This window comes from Macaca fascicularis, chromosome 2, assembly GCF_037993035.2.
Source record: "Macaca fascicularis isolate 582-1 chromosome 2, T2T-MFA8v1.1".
In the NCBI taxonomy this organism is placed as follows: Eukaryota; Metazoa; Chordata; class Mammalia; order Primates; family Cercopithecidae; genus Macaca; species Macaca fascicularis.
This window is the reverse complement of record NC_088376.1, coordinates 127767188-127788578: the sequence shown is the minus strand read 5'-3', so window position 1 is coordinate 127788578 and position 21391 is coordinate 127767188. Positions and strand designations below refer to the sequence as shown.

The window sequence follows — 21391 nt, the reverse complement described above, 5'->3', positions numbered from 1 at the left end:
TCCTTCTATCTTCTCTTCTGCCATCCACCCTCGGTTGTTCTCATCTTTAATTGTACAAGATGTTTTCCCACCATGCTCTCATTCCAACCAACAGAAACAGGAAAGGCAAAGTGAAAAGCATGCTCCTTTCTTTTAAAGGCATGAAGCATTTTCCATATTGATTGTTCCCATTTTACCGGACAGAACGTAATCACATGTCTAATATGTAACCATATCTAGCTATGGAAGAAGTTAAGAAATACAGTTTTCTTTCTCAGCAGCAATGACTCAAATAATATTATACATTTTTAAAGTATAATTATTACTAGAGATGAAGAAGAAAGTGCATATTAGTGGACAACATAGGATTTATTTAAATTACCAGGCAGATTTCCCGGCACAATGGCATTACCTCTTTCTGTCTCCTTTTTAGTTACAGGTATATTGAAAATTCTGAGTGGCATTTGCTCATTGCTGGTAACTTTGTTAATTGGCAAAATCCTCTAGACAGCAGCATACAAATGCTTAGGAGTTATTATAATGTAACTCTTAGGGATTTATCCAAATGAAATAACACGAAAGGAGAAGCTGTTCATTGCAGTGTTACCTGGGAGAGCACAATTGTAAAGTCTCTGTATTTTACAGTAGACCATAAGCCATCGCTTCCACTTCTAAGAACAGCTTGCTGGACCATGGGAGAATGAGCACCTCAATCTTGAAGTGGGGATCTGGGCTGTGCAGTACTGTGGCCCTACAGGGGTACACACCAATCCATGATGAGCCAGTAAGATACTGTTGTATAAGAGCTTGGAATGAGAGATGAAGAAACCAGAAGTGAGGGGGCAAGTTTACTGCAGTGTTTCAAGCAGCCTACAAACTCGTGCAATCCTTAAAGCCACTTCGTTCCTATTCTTCCTAATGCCTGGTAGTTAAATTATTCCTTAAATTTAATTGATTTTTTACCAAATTAATCTTAAATAATTTGCCAACAATCCAGGAATGACTAGGAATATGACAGAATGGTATGCAGCCATTAAAATAATAATAATGTGTAGAAACACAAAAATGTGTCCAAGATACAATTTTAGCTGAAATTAGAACAGAAAATAAGAATATTTCTCTATATAAATATGAGTAACAAGTACATCAAAGGACATTTCCAAGAAACTGAAGACAACCTATAGAACCTTTTTCTCCCTGGAGATGAGAGAAAGTATTTGCAAATCATATATCTGATAAGGGTCTAATATCCAGAATATAAAAAGAATTCCTACAACTCAACAACAAAAAGACAACCCATTTTAAAAATGAGGAAAAAACTTGAATATCCCTTTCTCTAAAGATATACAAATGGCCAATAAGCCATTAGATTCAATGTCATTGGTCCTTTAGAAAAATGCATATCAAAACCAAAGTGAGGTACATTTTCATACCCACTAGGATTGCTATTATTTTTGAAAATGGAAAATAAGAAGTGTTGGAGAGAATGTAGAGATACTGGAACCCTTTAACATTTCTGGTGGGAATTTAAAATATATATCAGCCATGTGGAAACCAGTTTGGTAGTTCCTTAAACAGTTAAACTTACAATTACCATGTTACCCAGTAATTCCACTCCTCAACACATACACAAAAGAATTGAAATCAGGGAGTCAAAACAGATATGTGTACACAAATGTTCATTGCAGCACTATTCACAATAGCCAAAAATAATAGCCCAAGTGTCCATCTGGAATGAATGGATAAACAAATTGTGACATAACACACAATGGAATATTATTCAGCCATCAAAAGGATAAAATACTGGTACATGCTACAATATAAATCAACCTTGAAAGCATGGTATGTGAAAGAAGCTAGACACAAAAGGCCACATATTGTATGATCCCATGTCTATGGAATGTCCAGAATAGGTAAGTCCATAGAGGCAGAATGCAGATTGGTGTTTGCCAGGGGCTGGGGAAAGAGAGAAATGGGAAGCAACTGCTTAATGTGTGCAGGGTTTCCTTTTGGGAGAATTAAGATGTTTTGGAACTAGGTAGAGGTGGTGGTTATATAACGTTGTGAATCTGCTAAATGCTAATGATTCACTTAAAAATGGTTCACCTAAAACTGGTTAATTTTATGCTAAGGGAATCTCATCTTGATAAAAAAGTAATAAAAAAGAAAAAATAATATGATTTTAGGGGGTATTTTGTGGGAGTAATTTGATTAGAAGTAGTTTTTAAAAGCATTATATCACCATTTATATATGTGTGTGTTATATATGTATTATGTGTATTGTTTTTGATTTGAGGTAAATATTTACATGCTTCCTTAAAAGAATAAAAATAGTTCAGTCTGAAAGTAACAATTCTCAAAAAGTGTCAACACGTTCCATATGGAGACAGTGCCCATGATAACGCATCCCTTGACAATACCACTTTGGATATAAAGTGATTGACAACTGGCTCTTGTCCATCTCAGAAGTCTCAATTCTGTCGTTTCATCAACCTCAGTTTAATGCAGTGCTGCTTTTTATGCAGCTGAATTTTCAGCACCACACTTATGATGGTGGGATTTACTTGTAGTACTTTTAGAAAATATCCTCATTAATTCTTTTTTTTTTTTTTTTTTTTTTTTTTTTTTTTTTTGAGACAGAGTCTCACTCTGTTGCCCAGGCTGGAGTGCAATGGCACAATGTTGGCTCAATACAACCTCTACCACCTGGGTTCAAGCAATTCTCCTGCCTCAGCCTCCCGAGTATCTGGGACTACAGGCACACACCACCATGCCTGGCTAATTTTTGTATTTTTAATAGAAACAGGGTTTCACCATGTTGGCCAGGCTGGTCTCAAACTCCTGACCTCAGGTGATCCACCTACCTTGGCCTTCCAAAGTGCTGGGATTACAGATGTGAGCCACCACTCCTGGCCTAACTCTTTTATTATAAAATTTCTAGCATAAAACATAAGCCTAGTATAATTCCTTTTGGAAATCCATATAAGAATGAAAATTAAAATACAAAATCCATTATTCTATTACCTAGAATAAAAGTGTAAATTTCGGTTTTATACACGGGTGAGCATACCTACACAAACAGTTATATAGATGCATTTTTGGCAACAAATATTAGGATGTACATGCTGTATACTTTTCACTTAATATTATGAACAATTTCCTCTGTCATTAAAGATTCCAAAATTGCTTTTTTAATATATAGCTGTACCATAATTTATGCAGAACCTCTATTTTAGTTTTTTAATTTTTAATTTTTAAATTTAATTTAATTTTCATTTTAAGTTCCAGGATACATGTGCAGGATATGCAGGTTTGTTAGATAGGTAAACATGTGCCATGGTGGTTTGCTGCACCTATCAATCCATCACCTAGGCATTAAGCCTCACACACATTACCTATTTTTCCTGACACTCTCCCTCCCACCACCGACCCCCAACAGGCTCCAGTGTGTGTTGTTCCCCTCCCTGTGTCAATGTGTTCTCATTGTGGAACTTCTATTTTATATGTCTAGTTTTTTGTGTATTTGTTTGTTTGTTTGTTTGTTTTTGAGACGGAGTCTTACTCTGTCGCCAGGCTGGAGTTCAGTGGCACAATATCGGCTCACTGCAACCTCCACCTCCCAGGTTCAAGCGATTCTCCTGCCTCAGCCTCCTGAGTAGCTGGGACTACAGGCACGCGCCACCACAACCAGCAATTTTTGTATTTTTAGTAGAGACGGCGTTTCACCATGCCGGCCAGGATGGTCTCGATCTCTTGACCTTGTGATCCGCCCGCTTCAGCCTTATATTTGTAGTTTTTCCCAATATTTCTGCAGTCCAGGCCTTCAGTGTGCTCCATTATAGCCATACATTCACTGTAAGGTTACATTCTTTTTTTTTTTTTTTTTTTTTTTTTTTTTTTTTTGAGACGGAGTCTCGCTCTTTCGCCCAGGCTGGAGTGCAGTGGTGTGACCTCAGCTCACTGCAAGCTCCGCCTCCCGGGTTCAGGCCATTCTCCTGCCTCAGCCTCCCGAATAGCTGGGACGACAGGCACCCGCCACCACACCCAGCTAATTTTTTGTATTTTTAGTAGAGATGGGGTTTCACCCTGTGAGCCAGGATGGTCTCGATCTCCTGACCTCGTGATCCACCCGCATGGGCCTCCCAACGTGCTGCGATTACAGGCATGAGCCACCGTGCCTGGCCGCAAGGTTACATTCTTAAAAATAAATTCTTAGGACCAGAAATATGTATTCAAAAGGAAACTTTGGAAGCTTTTGACATGCTTTGACAAACTATCTTCTTGTTGTGTTGTCTGAATTTACCCTTCCAATAGTACTTTGTGAGTTTATACCATCATTCCACATCCTTGGCAAAATCGGGGGTTTCTTGCCAAAGTATTATTTTATATACACTTAAAATTTTATTTTTGATGTGACAATACATAATATGGTTAAAATATCAAAGGAACCACTGGGTATATGGGAGAAAGTCTCTCCTGCCCATGTATACCATCCCCCTCTGGGGACAAACAAATACTCAGTTCCTTGTATAATTTATGCATTCATAAGTACAGTAGTCTAAACATACTGCTCTGAACCTGATATTTTCCACTTATCTAAGATATATTCCACTTATCTACGTATCTTGAACGCAGACAGCTTCTTCATTGTTTTTTATAGATGCACACTTTTCTATTGGTAAATGTCATATACTTAACCAGTCCCCTTTTCACTGGTTAAGGCATTTAGGTTGCCTTTAACCTATTGCCATTCATACACTGTAGCTGTGAATTACCTTGTAAATATATCACTTTGTACATGGACAAATGTGTGTGTGTGTGAGCGCGCGCGCACGCCTGTGTACACGCGCATGTGTCTATGTTGAATTTCTGAGTTACTAGGTTCAAGGATTTTTTAAATGTTTTTGTTCATTTTATCAAAAAGGGAATGAGGGAGAGAAAGGAGACAGAAAACATTAGAAAATTTAGTGAGGCTGGTAGTATTAAATGGTAGGAAATGTCACATATTTTTCCTAAATTGCCCAGTTTCTGGTTTTCTCTCACTATTCTCTCTTGTCTGTTTAAGTGTTTGGAAATTTCAAAAGATTAGGGACAAGAAAAAGGATGGGTGCTAAAAACCAAATAGCAGAGCTGCCTCCAATCCTACAAGAGCTGTTTTACCATTAGCTGAATTCTGATAAGAAAGAGCAAAGGCCTCAGAACAGAGAGAGCTAAGCCTTTAAGCCCTGGAGGTGAGTTTACACACTATATCTTCAGAAATGTGAAATGAAAATATGTTTAGAGATGGAAAATAATTTTCCAAAGATAGGATCATCCACAACATAAAGGATCAAAATTTCAAAACCTCAGTTACTTGCCTTTATCTGACAGTGATTTTTTTTCTGGGAAAAGTTGATTTATGCTAAATAAATCTGTAAAACAACATGCAAAGTGCACAAATCATAATTGTATAGCTTAATGATTTTTCACAAAGTGAACACATACATGCAACCAAAACTCCAATTAAGTAACAGAACATGACCAACATCCCATTAGCCTCCATTATTCCCTCCCAAACACTACTCCCCAAAAGTAACCATTTTCTATCACTATCAATTAATTCTGTCTGTTTTATAACATTACATAAAGGGAAAATGTAGGATGTATTTTTCTGTTTGATTTATTTTGCTCAACATTATACAGAATTCATTCATGATTTTATTTTTCTCTTTCTGTTGTATGACTGCATTCATTCCACAAATACTTACTGATATTTACCTATTTGCCAGGTGCTGTGCTAGCCACTGGAGACACAATGCCAATGATACAGATAAGGTCCTTGCTCATCTACAACTTACACATGGGGAGATTATCTTCCCACTCTGAAAATGAATATTTGAGAATTTAAAAGGCATTGCTTTCCAGGGAGACAACTGAGGTTTCTCAATACAGATAGCTCAAAGGTATTCATCTTTCTAAACACTCAAAAGTATGTTCAGATTAAAACGAGCTTCAGTGAATTTCTTTATCCTTACTTACAGAATCTTCCAGCATCATTTACCTGCTGTTTAAAGGCAGAGGCCTGCACCATATAAATCTTGGTTACATTTTCAGAGCTGTATTCAGTGCAGCCCCCTGACTAAATAACTGTAATATGTCTGCCAGTCAAGACTCTGGGGAAAGGATGATGTCTGTATCATTGAAATGCTATTTTAAACACACTTTTTTTGCAGACAAATTCACAGAAGAGTAATGGCTAAGCAATGTTTTCATTTTTTTCTTCTTTCTTTAAATTATAGGTTTTGTCCTATTTCAGTTTAGGAAAAGGATTGGGAGATACATTCCATCTGGTCAGTGACGATTTTGAATTGACCCAGAAATCAGAAGAGGATATAGATAGCATTATTTCAGAACCCCACACAAAGTCAAAAATTCTAGTGTCTACATACATTAACTTTAGAGTTGATAGGTATTATTGACATTTGTAAGCAATGTTTAAAAGTTTAAATTAGTACAACATTGAGGTAGTTCAACATGTGCATTAATCCTAAAGGCTTAACAATTTTAAGAGCATTACCAAAAAATCTAAAGTGCTTGTACCTATCCTCCACAAACTTGTCCCCTCTTCCGTTCACCAGATAAGAATTTGGAGTAAATCCTTCTAGACCTTTTTTATATCTTTATATACAAACGCATGTATGTGTAAGTTGTTTTTCCTATAAACGATACACACATCATAGCGCAACTTGGTTTTTTTCCCTTTGACACTATTTTTTGAGATCTTGGAAGCTGATGTCTACCTGGTTCACTCTTTTGAACTGCCGTATAGTGTTCCACTATATGAACATACCATTTTATAACATGTAGCCATTCTTTGACTGAGGACAAGTAGTCTCCAGATTTTCACTCTTACAAGCAATGCTCCTATGAACATCCTTCAGCATATGAGAAAGTATCCCTCTAGGACACACATCAAGACTGATTATGCCATCACTTCTTTATAAGAACATCTTGGCCCTTAACACTAAGGAAGCTCCTGAAGGCTGCGTAGGTCTTATTTGTATCTGTGTCACCAGAATCCAGTGTAGATGGGTGGGAGTTAATGACTGCCTTCCATGACACCAGAGTATAGCTCCCGGGTGTCCCAATATCTCTCCACTTCTCAATCTCTTGGTTGGCTCCTTTTTGCTTACTAGTCATTTAGAAGGCAGACATCCTAAAGCCTTTGTTCTTGGCCTTCTCTCATTTCTCTGGCATCTTTTCCTAGGTCTGAAGCTCTCAGCTCAAGCTGCATATCAGAATTAATGGGAGAGCTTCTGCATATTACTAGTGCCCAGGTCCGCTCTCCAGAGGTTCTTACTTAGCTGGTCTGCAGTGGAGTAGGTCCCATATAATCACATTTTTTTTCCTTAAGACTCTCCATGTCATATAAATGTAAGGCTAGAATGGAGAATCATTGCCCTAGGCTGCTGGTTCTCCTAGTGGGGCCCCCAGTCAGCATTATCCGTATCCCCTGGGAATTGTTAGAATTGCAGACTCTTGGGCCCTACTCCAGACTAACTGAATCAGATATTCTGGAGGATGGGGCTGTACAACCTATGTTATGACAAGCCCTTCAGATAATTCTGATGCATGCCAAATAAAGTTTGAGAACCACTGCCTAGAGTGATCTGATGCATTCCCCCTGAATTTGTAGCCACGCAGAAAACTCCTTTTTTCTCACCTCCACCCTCACCCCTCTCCTGGACACCAACTGCCTCACTGACATTCTACAGCAGTGTCTCCCCAGTATCTCCACCCTATTCCCACCTTATCAGGGTATTTTTTTTCCTCAGTCTTCTCCAACCCAGTGAATGGTACCATCCTCCAAGTTGCTGGAAGCAGAAACTTGGAGTTCATTTTTAAGATATTTTAAAATAGGTAATGCATTTAGGAAGCTTAAAATCAAGAAGGTACAAAGAGGTGAACAATGACAGTCTCCCTCCTACCCTTATCCCCTGCTATGGACTGAATTGTGTTTCCCACAGAATTCATATATTGGAATAAATTCTAACCCCCTAACTCCCAACATGACTGCATGTGGAGATAGGGCCTTTAAAGAGGTAATGAGATTAAATTAGATCATAAGAGTGGGGCCTAAATCCAATATTAGTGTCCTTATAAGAAGATGAAGAGCTAGAGAGGAAAGGCCATGTGAGGGCACCCAAAAAGGTGGCGGTCTGCAAGCCAAAGAGAGAGGCCTCAAAAGAAATCAACTCTGCCAGTACTTTGATAGTAAATTTGGCTTCCAGAACTGTGAGAAAATAAATTTCTGTTGCTTAAGCGCTTAGTCAGTGCTATTTTGTTATGGTAGCCTGTGATGGTTAATTTTAATGTGTCAACTTGACTGGGCCATAAGGTGCCCAGATATTTGCTCAAACATTGTCATGGGTGTTTCTGTAAAATTATTTTTGGATGAAATTAACATTTAAATAAGTAGATTGAATAAATCAGATTGCACTCCTTAATGTGGATGGGCCTCACCTAATGAGGCCTGAATAGAACAAAAAGGCTAAGCCTTCTGCAAGTAAGAGAATTATTCCCACCTAACAGCTTTCAAACTGAAATATTGGCTTTTTCTTACTTTGGGACTCAAGTGAAACATCATTTCTTCCTGGGTCTCCAGCCTGCCAGCCTTCAGATGGGAACTACATCTTTAGCTCTCCTGGATCTCAGGCCTTTGGATCCAAAATGGTGCTATACAATCAGCTTTCCTGATCTCTAGCTTGCCAATTCACCCAGCAGGTTTAGGGACTTTCCATCCTTCATAATCATGTGAGTCAATTTTTTACAATAAATCATATGTACATATACACACATACACACACATACATATATGCATATATATGTATGTGTGTGTACACACATATACTCTGTTGGCTCTGTTTCTTTGGAGAAACCTGACTAATCCATAATGTACAACTGTAGCAAATTAATGCATACCCCATCTTCCCAATTCCCCATCATCCTCACACAGTAACCACTGTGCTTAGTTTCTTACACATTCTTTCAGCATTTCTTTAGAATATATACACAAATAAAATTATGAAATACTATTTTTCTCCAGTTTATATATATATATATACACTCTTTTTGCAGATGCATTATATTTCATTGTCTGCATATATCTTGATTTGTTAAATCAGTCTGCTATAGTTTAGGTTTTCATTGTTTTTGACATTATAAATGATACTGCAGTAAAGAAGCTTGTGAATGCCATTTTCCACACATGCAAATATACCTGATATATAAAATGTAGGCTGCTGGTTCAAAGGGTCTATGATTTTGCAGTTTTGATAAATTTCAAATTGCCTCCTTAGAAGCTATATCAACTTACTCAACAATGCGTAAGAGTTGTAATATATCCCCCAAAGCCTCAGTAATTGACTGTGTGTATCAAACTTAATAGTTTGCATATCTGATTACCGAAAAGCTCACATTGGTATAGTTTTATGAGCACCTTTTCACAAGTTTGTACTGTTTGTATTTCCTTTCTTGTGAGCTATCAATTGGTATCTCTTGTAGGTTCTTATTGTATATCGAAGGAAAAATCTCTCTTTGTGCTATGAGCTGAAAATATTTTTTTCTCAGCTTGTCATTTAACTTTCAGTTTTGATTATGATGTGCTATGGTTGGAATGTGTACATCAAAAAGCATATGTTGGAAACTAATTCCTAATGCAAAAGCACTGGGAGGTGGGGCCTAATGAAAGGGGATTAGGTCATGAGGACAGAGAGAATCAATTAATGCTGCTACCAAGGGAGTGGGTTCATTATAAAAGGGAGCAGTTTAATCTCCCTTCTCTTTCTCTTTCTCTCTCTTTCCCTCTCTTGCCCTTCTGCCATGTGATGACACAGCAAGCAGGCCCTCTCAAGATGCTGGTACCTTAATGTTGGACTTACCAGCCTCCGGAACTATAAGCCAATAAATTCCCATTCACAATACATTACCCATTCTGTGGTATTATATTATAGCAACACAAAATGGGCCAAGACATAATGTTTCTTATCATGCAGAATTTGTTTGTTTTATAATGTAGTTAAATATTTCCTTAATTTTTTTCTTTTATGGCTTGTGGATTTTGAGTCATAGTTAGAAGGCCTTCCTTATGCCACAGATATAAGGTAATTATTCCTTCCTATTTCCTTCTAAATCAGTTTCTGGTTAAATTTTTTACATTTATTTATTGATCCATTTGATATGGATCAAGTATGTACTTAAAGTATGAAGTATAGATTCAACTTTATGATTATTTGTGTGAGTGTGTGTTTTACCAGATGACTACCAAATTATTTCTGGCAGTGTATATTGGGTAGCCTAGACTTTCCCAATCAGTTTGAGAAGCCATGTCTATCAGAAACTAAATTCTCACAGTTACATCTCTTTCTGGATTTTCTACTTTCTTCCATTGGGTTTTCTGTCCATTTACAATCCAGTATCACCTTATTTATTTATTGTTGCTCTAAATTCTCTATTAACATCTGGCATTAATACTAGATTTTCCATATTGCTCTTCATTTTCAAAGTTTTTTGAGATGTTTTTGTTTGTTTATCTTCCCAAATAAAATTTTGGATTAATTAGTCTCATTCAAACAAAACGAAATAACAGAAATAAATTATTGGTATTTTTATTTCTAGTCATTTTATAAACTATCTTAGAAAGAACAGGCATCTTTGTGATATCCAGTCATCCTAAGAATACAGTGTCTTTCAATTTAGTCACATCTCCTCTGAGGTCTTCATTAGTGTTGTAAAACATAATTCATATAGGCCATGCAGGTTTCTTGTCATTTCTATTCCCAGTGATTTTGTTGCTGTTGTTTATGGAAATTTTATTATTTTATATTCTTTATGTGGGTGTTATTTGTATATAGGAGAGAGCAATATCTGCAGTATAATTTTGGAACTCATTATTGATACCCTTATTCTCATCCCCATCATAATATCCTTCATCATGTCCTATTAATCCTACCTTTAAAATATACTTTACATGTATCCGATTCTTGCCACCCCTACTAACAAACACCACCCTCACTTCAAGTCACTTCAATTTCTCATCTGGATAGCAGAATAGCCTTCTCGACTCTGTTCTCCACATAGCAGCTAGAGTGATCTTTTAAAAATAACAAAAAGGGCATATTGCCATGCCCCTGCCTAAAATATTTCCATGGCCACTCCTTCTATTTTAAATGAAATTAGATTCCTCACCTTAAAGGCCCTATATCAGCTGGCCGCTGGCTCTCTCTCAATTCCATTCTTTTGTCCATTTATTTACTTTGTAAATTTAAAAGCATTTTTTAATTTTTAATTTTTATGGATACATAACAGTTGTACATATTTATGGGGTACGTGTGATGTTTTGAGACAAGCATACACTATAATGATTAAATCATGGTAATTGGAATAGCTATGACCTCAAACATTTATCGTTTCTTTGTGTTAGGAACATTCCAATTCCACTCGTTTAGTTATTTTGAAGTATACCCCAACCCCATTCTAAATCATCTTCTCCTCAATCATAGAACCCTAGGTGCAATGGCTTCTTGGGTTATGAAAACCTCCACCTTCTTTCCTAGCTCAGACCTGGCCTTACTGTTCTCTGCCAGGAATATTTTTCCTGCTGTTCTTTTAGGGCCTGGCTCCTTCTTATCCTCCTTCTTATTCTCTAGGAGCAATTTGCTTATCACTTCTCAAAGAGGTTTTCTCCGTTCATCTGATCTACGCTATCTCTCTTTTCATCTCTTTTACAATACTTAGAACAATATTTAATTATATGCTTGTTCATGTATTAGCTTATTTTCTGCTTCTCTTCCCCACTAGCTGTGAACGCTTCTGCTATCTGCAAAGTGCATAGCAGACGGTAGGTGTTTGAATAATGTATTTATTGAATGAATAAACAAGTATCTTTCTTGTTTACTAGTCAAGGGCTGGGAAAGCTTATGTTTTTTTCCTGTTATTCAGCTATTATTCTCCATTCATGTCTTAAATCCAGGGTTACCATATATCCAATACTTGTATTTCTAAGTCACAAGTTTCCCTCAAAAGCCTGACTCAACCATCATAAATCTCTTCCTTGTATTTGTTCTCATATATGCAAAATATGTAAGGTTATTTTCAAATAATAAAACACATGTTGAATATTACAGAAAAAGCTAGGGCTATACATAATTTATGAGAAAAGTTTTCCCTAAGGGTGGTGATACTATCATATATATTTTTTATATATTACCTGTATATTTACAAAAAAAAATCACTTTTCTCATTAAAAATATACTATATTTTTGTTGTGAAAATAATCAAATGGTATAAAAATGGGTATCACTGACATGTACAAAGTATAAAATATCTCCAAAATTCTTACTCCAGAGAGAACCACTGGTGACAGCTGAATGTATATCCACCTTTCTAGACATTTTTTCTTTGCATATCATATTTTAAGCACAGGCTGAGATTTTGTTGTAGCTGTTTTATTTCATTTTTACTACAGTAGAACCCAATTAGACTAACAACACTATGAGATTTGCTTGCTGAATAATGCATTTTGGACATAGTTATATGCTAAACATATGGTTCTTCCCTCCTTTTTTTTTTTAACAAGTGCCTAATATTTCATTTATTTACTGTCTCTAGATGGTTCCTTTCCCTTTTCACCTCGTCAGTGTGGAGGAGAGGGTCTTGAATTTTGTCAGGTTTCTTTTTTTTGAGAGCTCTGCCACTCCTCAATGCAGGGACCAAAGTCACCAGTCAGAGAACAAATCATTTCTCTACCTCAGCCACCATTTTGTTCGAAAAGGTAACATAGAACAAATGTTAAGTTTTCCAAAGTCCAGATTTATGATCAGAGTTAATGAGCCGAATAATCAGCTGTAAGAAACACTGATTAAAAACATTTACATGAGTTAATTTGTATTACTGACTATAACCAGAATTTAGGCACCCTCATCAACATGGTGAGGGTGCCTAAAAGAAAACCGTACTGCCAAACTCTTGCTTTAGTAACTGTATTGCTTACAAAGAGCCCAACAGTAGCTGAAGTTTATTACAGTTATGTTGCTGTGAATGCCACCAATATGTACTGTCAGACCTATTTTGAGTGAAAAAACTGCAAAACCAATTATTTTGCCAACATTGATAGGGACTGACAAAGCACTGATTGCTAGGTTTACATTTCAGGAAACAACTTATTTTATATTATGGGTGCCAACTAATCCAAAGGCAGTACATGGCAAATACACCATTTATAACTAGCATTGATTTGATGCCCCAAAACTCTCATTACCAGGTCGAGTTGTCACATGCGGCACATCTACACTTTTGTACATTTCAAACGTATGCAAATTAGTTTGGATAATGAAGGTATTATTTCCTGCTCCCAGCCCCTTGCCATTGTGTTCGGTAGTCACAGTAGTTGAGATTATTTGAAAGGTTTTCTGAAAATCTTCTTTGTAGTGGACCCCCAAATTAGCTTATCATGGGGAATTTAAATCCTACACCACTTTTGCAACTACAAGACAGACCTCTTCACCATATGCTATTTTTAGAGCAGGGCCCACAGCACAGTCTGAACAATACAAAGACTTGGGCTGAGCTGAGGGCAATGAGAGTTTGTGAGACTGGTTGTGGCAATGAGACCAACGAAGAAGAATAGTGCTCCCAAGGGCCAGTCTAATCGTTAGGCGAATGAGTGGTTTGGGATGCTGGGAAGACATTCTCCTCATCTCCAGTTGGCCTGATATCCTGAATCCCACATCTGTGAATGACTCCCTAAACCATACCCTCTTTTGGCCTCCTGGTCCCCAACTGTCCGGATATCTGAATTTCTACTAATGTCTGAATTTCCACTCTTTGACACTGCATTCCTAAGCATGACAATTTATCCTATATTAAGCTTGATAAAACATAAATACATATGAGAATCAGTACCATGTGGCAATTTAAGAGGGCAAGTTCTGAAATCCCACAGCCTAGCACTGAACTCCCACTCAGCTACATACTGGCTGTGCAACCTCAGGCAAGTTACTACTTATCTTCTCTGTACCTTCATTTCCTCCAGAAAGTGGGACTAATGACATTACCTGTTTCATAGGGTTGTCAGGGGGACTGAATATGGTATTATCCACTGTTCCTGAAAGTTAAGCATTAAGATAAATACCATTAGGACAGACTTATTAAGCATCATCTGGCAGAAGTGCTTACTTTTGAAAATTACTTTTTTGCATGTGTAAAAATTATTTGTCATATGAAAATCATTTTTTGTTGTTGTTTTTTTAATATTCAGAGGGAAAATTATGTTTTGGCTATTTGAAAAATTCTGCCAGAAAGAAAAGCCCAGTACTTGAGAACGTGCTAAATTAAATCTATATAAACTACTAATCCAAGCAGACTGTAGGGAGTAAATCTGTTTAAAACATTAAAAATTTCATAGAGGGATGAAGGGCTAAGAGTAAAGATGAGTATGAAAAAATGCATACTCATTTGCACACAAATGGCTGTTTTGTTTTGTTTTGTTTTGTTTCTTTTCTAGGGGCGAAAGGCCCATAAATTGGTTATGGAGTGGGGTGAGGGGGAGGTTAACTGAGAAAGAAAAGCTAGCCTGCTAGTGGCTCTCTGGGTCAGGAATCAGGAACCACTCTTCCTTGACTAGTGGGTGGGTGCAAGTAAGCTCGCTGATTTGGACATGCTTACTTCCTCTATGTCAGGCACTAAGCTAACACTTTCATTGATCAAGTCATTTTCATAACATCCCTATGAGGCAGGAAACCATTATTACCTCCTCTTTAGGACATGCAAAGGATACCGAAACTGCCCACAGCATAGGCGTAACTCTTACTTACTGTGCTGAGCAATTAAGGGAGGCCCTGTGCCTTGTTACTCATGATCCTGAAGTACCCACTGGGGAAAGCCTAGCTCTGGAAATGTCTCGTTCCAGAAAAAACGAATCATGATGATTCTGATTAAAGCAGGACTTGCCTCCCAAGAGTAATAATAATACAGTAAGAAACAGAAATTACTTCAATCATTCCGGGGGGAGGGGGGTGTGTGTGCATGTGTAAAAACAAAAACCTGGCTCTGAAACTAGAACCAAATTAGTGGCAACAGTAAGCTCACTCATTTAAGGCATATTTGTGAAGTGCCTACTATGTAACCATGGAGGAAATAGATTTGTCCTTTGCCCTTGTGTACCTTAAAGACTAACAAAGGACACCAAAACACAACAACATGTGTGAACCAAACTAGGACAGGGAAAATTCTGGACTCAGGGAGCATAAAGTGCTCTGGCACGACTCAAAATACTCCTAGGGTTATCAGATTCCCTGCTAGTTAAAGATGCCATATATTTAACAATTGTCGACATCAAATGTGCACTTTTAGAGAATAATAAAATTGTGCTTGCATACATTGTGTTGCTAATTTGGCTGCAGGTTAGAAGTAGTTTGGATCAAAGCTAGAAGTCTAGCACTTCTGAATTCCATTTGTAGTTATGATGTTGAACCCCAGGTGTGAAGCTCTCATTTCAAGGATAGTAGAGGGAGGAGAAAAAGGATTTGAAGCCCTAAGAATACAGTCAAAGGAAAGATTAGTGGGATTCATATGGGGCTTTAAAGCCTGAGCAATAATGTGAGTATGGTCTTCCAGGATGACAAGTAAACAAAGAGCTCCTGGTGAGTGAACAGGCTGAAGATGGGATCACCTTCGTAGAACTGCTATAAGCTGGTCATGAGCTATACAGAGCCACCTCCAAAATGGAACTATGACTTTCAGAGTAGGGTCAAGAAAAGCTAGTTAGAACTTTAGATTTAGCATTAGAAGAAAAAATGATATTCTTACAGATGGTATTCATCAGGCCAAATATAAATGCTGAATGATCAAGATCAATTAGGTGAAAATCTTTATGTTACTAGACTGCTCTGATTAATGGCGATCACAAGCTTTGGAGGTAACTGGACCCCAGTGTAAATCCCAACTGCACATTCTGACTCTGTAATGCCAGGCAAAGTCACTTAATTTTGCTGGGTCTTATTTTCATCATAAATGAGGAGGGTAAAACCCAGAAGGCAGGATAGCTATGAGGATTAAAAAGTTAGCACAAAGAACTCAATGAAGGGAATCTACTGTTATTATCAATAATGACACAAACTACTTTCTCTACACTACCTGTTGCTTGAAGTCAGTAGTTAGAAGACTTTTAAAAAATACACTAAGGTCATTCAGGGCAAGGAAAGACAACACAGTTTCTACCCACCACAGTATGCAAATAGGAAATTGGATCAGAGAGGACATAGTACACATGGCCTGGTACATAGTAAGTAGTCAAGAAAAGATTCTCATTATTATTATTCAGACAAAAGATTGGAACCCAAATTATTTAGTTAGCACAATTGTCCTTTTCATTTCTTGTGACGTAAAACACATCTCCCTAAGATTCTTTAGGCCCAAGGTCACAGAGCTGAGCCACCACCAGGTCCCAGGTTGGTGATTCACTCACCAGAATGCAGTGCTACCAAGTACTAGGGGCTTATCTGTTCCCCAAATCACCTGACACTGCTGACCACTCAGGAAACTATTCACTTGAATTCTGGCTCCTGGGCCCTCCCTACCATTTGGGTGTGGGTTTCCCCTTTCTGTGGAAATTGATGGCTTTGCTTCAAGTCTCCTTCCTGCCGTTTCCAGTGGCATTAGGCAAACAGAGTCATTGGTGATGTCATCACTTTCATTTCCATTGGCCAGATTATCTCTCCCTAGTGACTAATATCAATCATCACTCCTCTGGGATCTAATTTTCATGAAGAATCAGCCAATGAAGACTTCCACTTAACCTACAATACCATTCAATTCCAGTAAAGTCCCAAAACAAAATGGGCTAAAAACTGTCCCTCCATTAACTCCAGGTGACCTTGAAAAGGTTTGCTTCTTTCAGAGCAAATTTTTATGAGGGACCAATTTATTTTATTTTATTTTATTATTTCTTTTCTCTTTTTTTGTAGAAACAACGGGTTGCTATGTTGCCAAGGCTGGTCTTGAACCGCTGATCTGACCTCATGCACTCCTCCCACCTCAGCCTTCCAAAGTGCTAGGATTATAGGCATGAGCCACTATGCCTAGTCTTAGTAAATATTTCTTGAATACCTACTATGTGCCAGATCTCTTCTAACTGCTGAAGAAAAAGTTGTGAAATATCAGTGAAATAGCTGACACGATTATCATTAAATACTTAGCATTAGAAGAAAAAGAGAGCTAAAGAAAAGTTATACATAGAATAAGAGCTTGAGGCAATTCTCTGAATGATTTTAGTCATTTTCCCACAAAGCAACCCTCCAAAAATCTAGCAATGTTTCTGATTAATCAGTTATTCATGACATATGATAATAGTTATGAACTTGGATTGAACGACTGAAGCGGAGTTTTAATCTTGTTTCTCACTTACTGGATTGAGGGGGGTCAAATTATTTCACTTATTCAGAACTCAGTATCCTTATCGGTAAAATGAGATTACTGACACTGCCTTCCTAAAAGAGCTGTTTTGAGAATTAAATTAAATGCTGTATGTTACCTCATGGTAAGTACTGAGTAAGAGTACTTATTTAGACAAAGAGTAATTATTCAGACAAAAGATTTTTGCCTGAATTGTTTAGTTAGCTCAACTGTCCTTTTCATGTCTCACGATTTAAAAGACTTTTCCTAAGATTCTTTAAGACTTTTTTGCAGATGTAAATGCAGAAGCCAGCTAATACATTGAAGAAGAGATGAGCAGCCTCACTAAGGATGAGAAATTCAGAAACCTAGGCTCTTGGTCATCTCAGGAGGTCACGAAGAGATATTTTGTATCTTCCTGGCCTATCAGTTCTTGTGGATCAATTTTTTAAAACTGTAGCCAAAGTTCGTTCTTCAAGCAAAGTCCTAAAAAGAAAGCAAAGGAGAGAGAGTACACAAAGGAGGCTTCTGTCCCTACATATCATCATTTCTATACTGTTAGTTAACTTCTGTTTGCCAGGAGGGATTTGAACTGAAAGAGAAAGAAAATATTTAATGGAAAATACTGAAAAGTGCTATACTTTTGAGTAATTTTACAATGGAAGTACTGGAATATTTTCCACAGGAATCAGCCAATAAGATTGATTTCTTGATATTTTTCTGTTCCTTACTAAATTCTCAGCAACTCCCAGACACCGTGATTGTGGGGAATTTTATTACAATAAAAAGAAATACTGTGTATTAGAAGAAATGTATTTTAGTGAATTAATTTGGAAGTTCAAGGTTTAAATGCCATTCTCTAAAAATCTCTAATTGTGCACAATACAGGTGTTATTTTTCCATTCTTACATTTTACATACCCATTATGAAATTCTAGTAATAAGACGATGGTAACATCATCAATTTGGGTTAACAATTATTTAGCAAATTCGTCTTGCCAAGTCATTTTTACCCTTCACCGGAAGAAATATTTGTATTACTATCTCAAGAACAGTTGACATTACTAGCATATTGTGATTTGGTTCCTAGTGTTGGCTATCTTTGGTATTTCTAGTCCTGAGTGCTAACCTACCACGCAACAGAACCTCAACCCCGGTTATAGGATACTTGGGCAAATATATATTTATTAGTCATATATTTATATATTTTTACCGATATGGTCATGTCTTTTATCTTGAAATTAACACTTTCTATCTTCCTGAGGGCTGGTTAAAGAAAAAACGCCACTGAACCACCTAGGATTCAACAATTCACACACACACACACACACACACACACACACACACACACACACACACACGAAGGTGTAGCTTGAAGCGTCTGCTTTCAGTCTTTCCAAGCATCTCTCAGGCTGAAAGCAAGCGGAAGTGATTGAGAAATCCCTCCAGGGACTGGTGCTTCCCACAGGGATCTACAACTTTACACTCCATCCCCCCTTCCCCTCCCATCTCTAAACCCCCGGGTAGTAAGGAGCGCCAGAGTCCCCGCCCCTTCTCGTTGCCAAAACGCCTTCTTAACCTTTTTTTTGGGCCAGGGACCTAGAGAATGCTATGGACCCTCCACGAATGGTGACAGAGGTTGGTGGAAAGCACAGCTTAAACATTTTGCGAAATTTTCAAGAGACCACGTATTCGAAACTCACTCCGAGCTGCAGGATTAATAACCCCATTTCTAAAACTCTTGACTTGGGGCGATTAAATCGAGAGCAGAGCTCAGGTGCCAAATCTCCTCCCGAGTGAAAAACTGTAGGAAGGGAAGGCGCTCCTGCGCTGGGCCACTTTCACTTGTAAGAAACCAAAAGAAGGGGACTGGTGGCAAGAGATAGGGACGGGAGAGAAAGGAAAGGAAAAGGAGAAATGTGAGAAACAGAGAGGAACACGGTGGGGCGGGGAGAAGACGGACATCACAGGGAAAAATGAGGAGAGGGGACAGAGTCTGAGAGGCACAGCAACAGGGAGACAAGGGGGAGGAGAAAAAAGAGACTCGGTAGGGAGGAGAGAGAGGAGAGGAGAGGAAAAAGACGAGAGGGGAAGTGGCTGCACGCGCGCCAGGAAAGGGAGAGAACTTTCCCTGCTTTCCCTCCCCGGGGCAGGGAATCTCAGAAAACCCCACTTCAGCGAGGTGGCGAGGACCACGACCAGCTGCCCCGGCGCTGGTGACGCCTCTGGCCTCCGCCTCTTGCAGCCGGCAGGGCCTCCGGCTGAGAGTCCCGCACGGGCCGGCCGAGGAGGGGACATGGTCTGGAAGGAGGCGGTCCCCGTTCGTCTCGCTTTCTCCTCCCCTCTCCTCCTCTTGGAGGCGTGCACCGGGGGCATTTGAGAGGCTGTGGACCCGCGGCCCCCCCGCCTCCGCCCCCCCAGCCCCCCATTCAAGAAGCCGCTCAGCTATCCCGGCCAGCACAGGGCGCCCGGCGCGCCTCGGAGCGCAAGTTCCTCGCCTTCTCCTGCCCGCTCGCTGGGCATTATGCGGCCAAGCAGCCGAGCCCCAGTCCTCCTCCTCCTCCTGCTCCTCCGGCTCCTCCTGCGGCCCGAGCGGCTCAGCTCTCGGCAGGCGGCGGCGTTGCTCAGCCGAGCGCAGACGGGACCCTCGCAGCGAGACCTCAGCGACTCCTAAAGTCAAAAGTTGGCGGCGGGCGCCGGGCTCCGCGCGCTCTCCACGGCCGCTGCCTCGCGTCGCCGCCGCAGCCAAGGAGGGCAGGAGGGAGGGGGGTGGGGGCAGCGGAGGGAGGGGTGGGAAGCACCATGCAGTTTGTATCCTGGGCCACACTGCTAACGCTCCTGGTGCGGGACCTGGCTGAGATGGGGATCCCAGACGCCGCGGCGGCCGTGCGCAAGGACAGGCTGCACCCGAGGCAAGGTAACCAGGCTCCGGCCCCCGGGACCCCGCCGGCCCCGACGCCGCCTCCCGGTCCTCGCTCCCGGGCAGGGGCACCCCACAGCGGAGGCCTCTCTCCTTTTCCTCGAAAGAATTATCTCCCGCTTTGCAGCCTCTCCCTTCTTTGGGTCATCCCCAATCAATTGCTAGGGAGGGACACTGTGGAAACGAATTTAGGCACCCCCCCCACCTTGCTGTTAGCCGGATATATCCCCCATCCCCACTCCCACGCTGCAAACTAAAGTAATTTAATAATTGGGGGCACCAGATAGCGTCATGTTTTATTTTATTCAGGTTATTTATCAATATCTTAAATCATATATATTTTGACTTGTTAATTGTCTGGCTCGGAATACTGTATCCTCAGCACCTAGCACAGGTCCTGTTACTGGCACATAGTAGGTGCTTAGCAAATATTTGTCCGCTGATTAAGGGTGAAGGGATTGGCTCGAATGGGCTGGAAAATAAAGTCAGAACAAAGTCCCCACCTTCGTTTTAAATTAAAGCTTGAGGAAAAATGAATTATTGGTTCATATACCTCTGCTTCTCTCCGCAGTGAAATTATTAGAGACCCTGAGTGAATACGAAATCGTGTCTCCCATCCGAGTGAACGCTCTCGGAGAACCCTTTCCCACGAACGTCCACTTCAAAAGAAGGCGACGGAGCATTAACTCTGCCACTGACCCCTGGCCTGCCTTCGCCTCCTCCTCTTCCTCCTCTACCTCCTCCCAGGCGCATTACCGCCTCTCCGCCTTCGGCCAGCAGTTTCTATTTAATCTCACCGCCAATGCCGGATTTATCGCTCCACTGTTCACTGTCACCCTCCTCGGGACGCCCGGGGTGAACCAGACCAAGTTTTATTCCGAAGAGGAAGCGGAACTCAAGCACTGTTTCTACAAAGGCTATGTCAATACCAAGTCCGAGCACACGGCCGTCATCAGCCTCTGCTCGGGAATGGTAAGTGGGCGCGCGCCACCTCCTCTCCCCTTCCGCCTCCTCGCCCGCCTCTGGAAGACTTAATTGCCCTCTAAGCCTAGAGACCCTCACT

The 21391-nt window shown here is 39.8% G+C and overlaps 1 protein-coding gene and 1 long non-coding RNA gene across 27 annotated transcripts in view; one reads left to right on the top strand and one right to left on the bottom strand.

The window, feature by feature from the left end:
* The window catches only part of LOC107128953 (uncharacterized), a 335806-nt gene that overhangs the window by 312827 nt on the left and 1588 nt on the right, over positions 1 to 21391 (bottom strand). The window lies entirely within an intron of this gene.
* Positions 19868 to 21391, top strand: part of ADAMTS9 (ADAM metallopeptidase with thrombospondin type 1 motif 9) — a 175066-nt gene continuing 173542 nt past the window's right edge. For all 4 annotated transcript variants that reach the window (XM_005547537.4, XM_065538720.1, XM_045384825.2 and 1 more), the window contains exons 1-2: positions 19868 to 20325; positions 20900 to 21300. In XM_005547537.4, the coding sequence (XP_005547594.3) occupies positions 20211 to 20325; positions 20900 to 21300 (516 nt within the window). In that variant the 5' untranslated portion in view covers positions 19868 to 20210. The remainder of the gene's footprint in view (positions 20326 to 20899; positions 21301 to 21391) is intronic.